The sequence below is a fragment of the Falco biarmicus genome, chromosome 2 (assembly GCF_023638135.1).
Source record: "Falco biarmicus isolate bFalBia1 chromosome 2, bFalBia1.pri, whole genome shotgun sequence".
Classification (NCBI taxonomy): domain Eukaryota; kingdom Metazoa; phylum Chordata; class Aves; order Falconiformes; family Falconidae; genus Falco; species Falco biarmicus.
This window is the reverse complement of record NC_079289.1, coordinates 11,710,031-11,719,786: the sequence shown is the minus strand read 5'-3', so window position 1 is coordinate 11,719,786 and position 9,756 is coordinate 11,710,031. Positions and strand designations below refer to the sequence as shown.

The 9,756-nt window shown below is 39.8% G+C and overlaps 1 protein-coding gene across 1 annotated transcript in view; it reads right to left on the bottom strand.

The window, feature by feature from the left end:
- Positions 1-1,427: 1,427 nt before the first annotated feature.
- The window catches only part of MTNR1B (melatonin receptor 1B), a 30,297-nt gene continuing 21,968 nt past the window's right edge, over positions 1,428-9,756 (bottom strand). Inside the window, exon 2 of the mRNA XM_056328760.1 lies at positions 1,428-2,436. Coding sequence (XP_056184735.1) covers positions 1,568-2,436 — 869 coding nt within the window. The 3' untranslated portion in view covers positions 1,428-1,567. The remainder of the gene's footprint in view (positions 2,437-9,756) is intronic.

The following is a 9,756-nucleotide window of genomic DNA, read 5'->3' as shown; positions in this document are numbered from 1 at the left end:
TATTGTGTAAAGTAAATGTGTAAGAAATCAACCATTTGTATTATATCAACTACCGTAACATTGACCACAAAACATGAACAGAATAGACTGTATTCCAAATCTCAGTGTACATAAGTTTGAAAAAACTGTGAGGAAAGGCTCTTAATGTTAATGTTTGCTTTTACACAAGTGTTCTTCTCTCCATTTTACAAGTCTGATTGAAAAATACTACTACTGCCACCAGTACATACACAGAAATGTGATGTTTGGCTTGTGTGCAGAAAACAGTGTGTATACTTCACCCTCTTTGTTCAGTTATAGGAGGGGAAACCATCACTCCTCAACCTTGATGAGCTTCTGTGCCCATAGACAAGTACCTTCACTACGTCTTCTAAAAAATGCATCCTGATCTTGTATAAAGAACACAATACAAAACTGGGAGGAGTGACTGATTTACCAGCACTGCCATCCAGCGAGGCCTGGGCAGGCCGGAGAGCTGGCGGAGAGGGACCGAGTGACCTTCAGCAAAGGCCAGAGCAGGGTCCTGCCCCTGGGGAGGGACAGCCCCAGGCACCAGCAGGGGCTGGGGGTGACCTGCTGGGGGGCAGCTCTGCGGGGAAGGGCCCGGGAGTGCTGGTGGGCAGCAAGGTGCCCGTGGGCCAGCGGTGTGCCCTGTGGCCAAGGGGCCAGTGGGACCCTGGGGGGCACCAGGAGGAGCGTGGTGGCCAGCAGGTCGAGGGAGGGGGTCCTCCCCCTCTGCTCTGCCCTGGTGGGGCCGCACCTGGAGTGCTGGGTCCAGTGCTGGGCTCCCCAGTTCCACAGAGACTGGGAGCTACTGGAGAGGGGCCAGCAGGGTCCTACAGAGATGATGAGGGGACTGGAGCATCTCCCTGATGAGGGAAGGCTGGGAGAGCTGGGGCTGTTCAGCCTGGAGAAGAGATGGCTGAGGGGGGATCTCATCGATGTCTACAAATACCTTAAGGGCGAGTGTCAGGAGGACAGGGCCAGGCTCTTTTCAGTGGTGCCCAGCGACAGGACAAGGGACAACGGGCACAAACTGCAACACAACAAGTTCCATCTGAATGTGAGGAAGATCTTTGTTACCCTGAGGGTGACAGAGCCCTGGCACAGGCTGCCCAGAGATGCTCTGGCGTCTCCTTCTCTGGAGACATTCAGAACCCACCTGGACGTGATCCTGTGCAGCCTGCTCTGGGTGACCCTGCTTTAGTAGGGGGTTGGCCAAGATGATCTTCAGAGGTCCCTTCCAACCCCGACCATTCTGTGATTCTGTGTAATACAAAACTCCCACTGAATTAAAAAAATGCCTCAGTCATATCTCTGGGAGCAGAATTCAGCTCAGAGCTATTATGCTTGCACTCACCTGCTGCTTTATTTCTAAAATACATTTCCAATTGATACCTTGTATAAATCATTAATTGAGAGCAATGTGCTTTATCAAGGAGATGGTATTCCAGTCACAAAATGCCATCAAAATGGCAAGCCCCCAAAAGTAAGGAAGAATGACCAGAACATTACAACTATATTCTCGGGTTTCTCGATGACAAACTGTTGCATGACTATTACACATTTACAAAGTATCAGTTTTCATTTGGTCATTGTTGTTTAAAGCAGGAGAAGGTTTGCTCTTCTGACCATCAGTTCCTCCTTTGGATGTGTCCTGGAAGAAAAGCCTTGGCATCCACAGTGACATTAATATTCGTTTGTATTCATTCCGAAAATTCTGGTTAAGGAGTCCATATATTATTGCATTAAGGCAGCTGTTGAAATAGGCCATGAAGTAACTTACAATAAATAACCATTCAGGAACTTTTGGTGCCATTTCCATAGGATCAATGGCTACAGCCAGTCCAATGAAGTTTAGAGGTGCCCAGCAAAAGGCAAAAATCACAAAAACTACAAACATGGTAAGAAAGTTTCTAAAGTCACTTGGCTTCAGTCTTGGTTTTGTTTCTGATTTGACTCGTCTTCTAACTTGAATTACTAAAACCCAAATTCGAAGGTAGCAGAAGCTCACAATTGTGATAGGGACGATGAAGTGAATTACCACAACAGCTATCGTATAGTAGGAGCTTGCAGTCTGAACAAATGTGCATGAATAGATGCGTGGATCATACTTTAAAGAGCCAACAAAAAAATTTGGCACTGTTGCAATTACTGTTAATACCCAGACTAAGGAGACGTACAGCATGGTGTTCCAACAGCTGTACACTTTGTCATAGGCAAAACTATGACATATATAACAATATCGGTTTATCGCGATTGCAGTGATGTTGAAAATAGAGCCTATTACACTTAGTCCCATCACAAAGCCACTCACTTTACAGTGCATTTCACCCAACGTCCATCCATTGCGGAAAATAGCTAAGAGCACCAGTGGGTATGGATACAAGGCCACCACCAGATCAGCCAAAGCTAGGCTCACCACAAATGCATTACCTGGGGAGAAAGAAACATACATAGACATAAGTCTGAAAGCAAGCATAGCTGTGAACAAGAATGAAATATAATATATTATTTTTGATATCTGCAATGCTAAATTATTAATGATGTCAGCAAGTGGCAGGTACATAGGACCAATAGGTCTGTATGGGAAATGATTTTACAGTTCAGCTTAGCCATGGAAATAGCTGCAGCAACACGACGTTTCAGATCTGTCGGTGACAGAATTATACCCTCCTTTCTGTTCTAATCTTTAATAAACATAACCATCAGCAAGCCATTACGTAAGCACAGGTTGAGTTATCTCAGTGTAGCTAACTCCCCAACTGGACTGAATAAGGTGAAAAAGAAAAAAAAATAAATCTAAACTGTGCCAGGTAGGCAGGCCATTATGCCATTCTAACCTATCACAGGGATATTAACAGGTTTGACAGGTGTCAATGGGAATGATATACAAAGACCAGATCTATAGGGAGGTTGTTGTATGTATATTCTAAATTGCTACACAATAGTCTGTAGTATAGATATTTTCTGCATGAATGGCCTACCCATACTGCTGTTATTTTACCATTGGATTGACTAAGAGTGAATTGCTTTCATCACCCTCTGTGGAAAAGCATACTTAATCATACAAAGGAAAAAATCATCAATGCAAGAGAAAGTATTCAAATTCATGGAAGGAGCCTTTAGATCCTTTTCTGTTGATGACATTTAAAGAAATTTTAGTGATATGGTTGAGACTTTTTGCCTCTCTTTAAACAGTGTTCTTTTCATCAGTTTGAAATTTCTGAACATTTTATCTAAGGATACGTTAATAAAATGTTGAGATATTAAACAATATTTCTGAAAAATGAAACGTGTAATCATACTCTAGGAACTTCCAGGAAGCAGAAAATAGAGGTACTAAATTTAGATTCTTGGCATTTAGATAGCATAAAACACAATTCTGGTTTGCATACTCACTTTTTTGCTTTAAAGTCCTTCACAGCAAGAACAGAAGTGCAAAAGACCCAAGCAGCTTTTAAAATTGCTTGCAGAACATAACTATTTTTCGAAAAGAGCAGTTAGATGCTCAGTTCTACAAATGCTGAGCTTTCTGGCTGTCACCTAGGAAAGCAGTTCTCCGTTTAGTTTGAAGTATAGAAATAACGTTGTGGATCATCATCATTAGCTGGGAGCCATAAAACCAACAACCATGTAGGATTGAACTCCTCAAAATACGGCAGACGTTCACCTGTATGCTGTTTGCTCCAGCTGCTCTGCATCTGTAGCTTGCTTAACCTGAATGAAGGGATAGGGAGCTCTCTTTCTCCCACACACTTTAGCGGAAGACCACGCTCATCAGAATTTGCACAACAGCTAGTGAACTTAATAGAAAGAAGGATTATCAATCTCTAGCTACAGAAACATGGCTTATTTCAAGAGTGGTGTGCAATTTATTTTAAACGGTTCCTTTTATATGTTTAGCAGCCTGCGGCACCATTGCTTTATACTTTATAGGCCACAGAAATGTTTTCATAGCTACAGTTCACTGACATGGCACTGGAGGTAAGGCAACTCCATGCTACTTGTCTTAGAAGCAGGGTGTAAAACCAATAGTACTGTGTTGGGGTTTGTGCCCTCCCAAGCCAGTCACTCCCTGTGCTGGGAGTTAAGGGTTGTCTATTTATGGAGTATGTTGTTGGACCTGCACAAGGACACATTTCCTGCTGGCTTTATACAATTCAGTAATGACATGCTGTTGTGGAAAAGGTAAACATAATTTTCAGATGCAAAACCACATAAAGTAATTTTTCTGTCTTATTCGGGATTGCTAAGGCATTAGAAAAATGTCTCAAATTTGGTGCTTCACACTTCAAGGAAGAAGTAAACTCTAGTTAGAGCTAATCTAGAGCAAAGCAAATATCTACCAGTTTTGTGATCTGTGAGGAAAACTGAACAAACTAGGGAGATGATTGAGGGGGAGATGATAATCTCAAATAAGCAAAGCAGAAAGGATATAATCCATTCCCATGACTGTGGTGAACACAAACAAGCTTCAGGCACAACAAAGATGTTTCAAATTAGATGCTGAGAAAAAGGTTTTAATGGCAAGAAGAAGGAAGTACTGGAACATCTTGCTTTGAGTCTGCCATTTGAGGTTGTAAGAATATGTTAAATTAGCATTTGTCAGTACTGGCCTAGATACAGCTGATTCCTGTTTTGAGCATAGGAAGGATAAGATGACTTTGAAGGCCTCATCTAGCCATATGATAACTAGAATAAAAGACAAGACTAACAAAGGAGCAAGGGCATCTTTATCAGAATGTATTTATATCATAGCAACAAGAATTTCTATTATGTTTTTTATCATTGTATCTGACATCAGAAGATAGAGAATTCAAGAGAAGTCAAGAGAAAGAAAGAAAGAGAGAAAGAAAAAAGAAAGAAAGAAAGAAAAAGAAAAAGAAAGAAAGAAGGAAGGAAGAAAGGAAGGAATGGAGGAAGGGAGGAATGAGGAGGAGAAATACAGAGTTTTGTCTGTGTGTGTGCTAAAATTAACCTAATCTATAAGGCCTCCCAGCATCAACTTATATCTAAAATGTAATTGTTTAGTTAAAATCAAGTGGGCATTCAGCTCTTTCAATTATATTTGGAAATTTACTGTGCAGTACATTTGGCAAGAGAATTTCACAATTTTTTTTTGTAATTTAGGACTTGAAAATTCCAGCTGCAATGAGTAAGGTCAGTTAGCAATGAACCTGTCAAAAACATAGTATACCACTTTACAACACAGAAGAAAAATTGTGCAATACCTATAAAGGTCTCAAGTGATATGTCACTTTTATTGCTGTTTACAGGGTTGAGTGTTCACACTGAGCACTGCAAAGTAAGGTCCAATGTTTTTTTCTTTCTAGGTGGCTGACTGCGGAATGAAGTTTAATGTTCTAGCATTGCAATGAATAATCTACGAAAGTAGAGAGAAACTTTTCTATTTCATAAAAAATACATAATCAACATTTTGAGAAATAAAGTTCTTAGATGTCTTTTAAGTGCTTGGAGAAAGTCAATGTTCCTTGGTACATCTAAGACACAGCACTTGGACTGGTTATAATTACATGCATAAGATAACCAAAGAGGTAAATTTTTGCTGTCAGTAACAAAATAAAAACCACAGAACGCTCATCTAGTTGGAAGTATTATAATTATTTCCATAATTTACCTGATGTTTCCAGATTTCAGTTTCATCAGACAGAAGGTTGTATTCATTTACAAGAAACACATTTGCTTGCTGGAATGGAAAGCCCCCTTGATTACAAGCAGTAGTTACTAAAAAGCAACTGTCTCTCCAGGGACTCAAAAAGATACGCATCTGCAAAGTTGCAAACATTGATGGTTGGGTGCATAAAAAACCAAAATAAGTTTGATATTGACTTTGGGTGCAACAGAACTAGATCAACACTTCATGAAGCATTCTTGCATGTTGGTTTTGCTACCTCAATTAACAGAAAAAAGGAGCATTTTACACCCTCTTGTAATCTTGATATGACTTGATATTGTAGGAATTTAATGCCAGAACAAACTTTTTGGTAAGGTCAGAAATTTTATGAGGTAAGCATCTGCCTTCTGAAAAGACAACCGACTTCCAATGTCTAACAAAACCAGAAGCCATTGCAATTGCCAACCATTTTTTAAAGGTTTTGCTTCTTTCTTAGGTTTCAAACTGGCTAAAATGATTAATTATAAATCATGGTATTTTGTTTTTCATCAGACAGTGTTTTGGTTGTTACACATTTGTTTAACAAGTTGTTATACATTGCATACAGACATCACCCTCTTAGGTCTATTTCCCCCTGGCTACAGTCATGTTCATCCTTGTATGCTCTTCTTCTGCATCCATTACTCGTCTTCTTTAGCATACAAATGCCTAGCTTCAGGACAGGAAAATTGTTCCTGTGCAGCCTATCCTGCAGACTGTTTCCCTGCCCCCTCCTCTCCTCCTGTTGAACTTGGATTCTTGTGTAGCAACAAAAGTAAGGAGCAGGATCAGGCAAGGCTGAACCTCAATCAATATGACTATAATGTGTTGGCAGATTTTTTTGTAAATACCAAGGATGACTCAGGATAGTTATTTTATTCTCCCATTTCCATATCCTAACCTTAAGGGGAAACTCACAGCTACTCCCACAGATTTTTTACTTCATTATGTCTTCAGCTGGAATGTGAGAAGGCTCTTCTCACATGTTTGGGCTTGAGGCCTAAGAAGTACTGGTTATAATTAAATAGCCTTTTATACTGGCTGAGAATAAGAACTAGAGGTTTTATGTGACATCACGCTGACAACTACCTGTAGGTACTTATCTCTAGGATAAGAGGAGCAAGGTCTTGGCATGCATGAAGTAAGTCCTGTCATTCTATAAAATGAAGCCAGTCATTCCTCTGCAGCGTTCGCAGTAAATAAGTATCCTCAAGAAGAAGTTAGACTGACAGACTGTCCATACACACTAGGCATGTCGCTAGTGCTAGCTCATTCTTCAACCTCCTTCTTTATTCCTCTGCCAGACTCCTGTAGCCCTTGTACTTGAAATGAGTTCTGGAAGGCTTCTGGTAGCTTTCTTGTTGTGGTTGATATATAAAGACAGAAATTTGAGCTCAGTTTCTAAACACCCTTATAGTCAAAACCACAAGATATCACTTCAGGGATGCCTGGTGTCATCCATTCTGTAAGGTACTTTTATATAAAACTAAGCATACAAAATGCTTTTTTGCTCAAGTATTTAAGAAGTTCACAAAATACACAAGGTGAGTCTAATATTTCACTTCTTTCCTGTAAGTCTTTAAAAGGGGAAAAAAAATTGCAGTCTTGATCATAATTCCAAATTTCTGCAAGCTATATGCTGCTTGATACAAAACCCTTCCTCGGCTGTGATACCACCTCTCTCTAATAAAGGTAACTTTGATCCTGATGCTAGGCTTGGTATGGAAGTTGCTGGTGGCTTATAAGTTTTGTTTCTGACCACCAGCAATTGTAGAAAAAAAATGTTATTTTTATACTTTTATTCTTAATGTTTTTGCCCTTATTTATGTTTCATACAACATGTTGTTTACTAAGTTACATTACATTGGTGTAAATTATCTGCCTTTTAGGTCTCTTTAATGACTGCTGAAGTTGGTGGCAGAATTGCTATAAACTTAAAGGAGACATTAATCAGATATAAGAAAATAAAGACCTGTTATTAACAAGAATGTGTAATACTGAAAGCATTTGGTCCACATAACCACAACAATGAAAAAAATGTAGCACTTGAATTATATTTGGATGGAAAAAATCCAAAAATCAAAGCCTAAACCCATTTTACAGTTCCTGCAACTTTTAAAAGAGCAGGTTTTACCTTCAGACAAAGAGGAATAGCAGTGTGCTAATCCCAAGGCATGTTAGCCAGGATTCGCTACAGCAAGTGCCTTGTTTGATGTGTTGTTTGAGTCTAGACCAACATGGAGATTGAAGAGGTATATATAACAGCTTGAAGAAAGCAATCAGTCCTTCAGTCAAGAAGACTGTCCCTCTTTAATGTCTCCTTGTCTATAATTGCCAATAGAAACAACGCAGCTCTGATGAAGTATTGTCTTGAACTTTCTTGTGCAACGTCACCTTTTGAGAACCAAGCTTAAACGTGATTTGCAGGCTCCAGACCCTGTTGAATCCTCATTAAAGGGAGTCTCAAGGTCTGGGCCAGATAAAACAGGAGCATACTCAACTAAGAGAAAATTGGTAGAAAATTGACTTAATGTGTCTATGTCTCCACTCCTTGTTGTATGAGAATAGCCCTGAGATTGAAACTAAGGACCAATCTGCTCAGCCAAACCATTTAAGCAGCAGATTATTCTATGTGCCAGCCTGACTGCAAACCTGAGCATGAGGTGTGAGTGCTTTTCCAGCTCAGACTTCAGGCAAAACAGGTGATTACTGTGATGGAACTGTGTAGCTGGTCACACTCCTGGAGCTTCTTCATTAATACGTATGTCCATGTACACATGGATGCTTACTACTTATTCAGCTGACTGTCTTTCCCAATTTTTGAGTTAATTTTGGCATGTTTTATGAGGAATTACATAAAAAAATAGAAGGCTATGCTTTCAGAGCCAGGACTTGTGCTAAACTTCCAGGTGCTGGCTTTTAAACTGAAGCCCTGGCCACCTTATTGCTGGCTCTTGCTGCTGCCATTGTCACCTACATTTTCTGACCTGTCATATTTTCCACTGGGCTTCAGTTCCTGTAATTCTTGCAGCTCATTTCAGGCTTGGTTGTAGAGATTCCTCTTAAGGTTTGTTCTTTAAAGTGGAAAGCAAAACATGACTCTGGAGGAACTGAAGAACTGGCACCAGGTCAGCAGGCAGAACTAAGAACTGTGTAGGTTTTTTTTCCTTTGTCCAGAATGGCTCTGCAAATACGGCTTAAACGGCATGCAGGGAGATGTCAGCTGCTCCTGGAGAAAGGCTAATGCTTCATACTTCCTCACTACTGATTTTTGTCTCTAGTTTTGGCTTTTTTAATTAGTTGTGGGGGTTTTTAACAGTAATTAAGCTCTCGTAGTTCTTGATTTTTTGTTTAAAAGTTACCTCTGTCATCTCCTTTTTTTCTCACAATCCATCAGAAGAAGAACAACCTTCTACCCTGATTCAGGTGAAACTCTGTTCATGTCAGCAGGAACGAAGCCACCAGAGGTTGACACTGGCAGCAGGTGGAGCAGAGACTTAAGTCTTTCACAGACTGATGTTTGCATTCCCTGTGACAGTACAAGCCAAGATCTAGGGTAATCTTTGATTTACTGAGACATATTAAACTGTATAATGTTCAACATTGTGTTACTAACAGAAGATTTAATATAATGCTTCAAACAAGTGCCACATGTGTTTTTGTTTTCTTTTAATATGACAGTTTAAAAGTGATGATATGCTTCTTTGTAGTTATGTTTCATGTTTTCAGGTATTAGCAGGATATACTGCAGACTGATGTAATGGAAAGGGACAGGCAATATGTTCTCACTAGAACCACGGTATTTTAAAGACTAGTAAAAAATACAGCATAGACAATGAAACAAGGCTGGTTGTTGATCTATGAAAAGTTCAGGATATTTCTTTTTAAGAAATGTATGTTCTATGAAACTGTTTAAAATGTTTGGTGAGTATAATTATCCTATGATACGTACAAGGAAAATTCTGTACCATTACTGGGAGTAGAATCACTGAATCGTTTAGGTTGGAAAAGCCCTTTAAGATTATTGAGTCCAACTGTTAACCCAGGACTGCCAAGTCCACCCCTAAACCGTGTCTCTA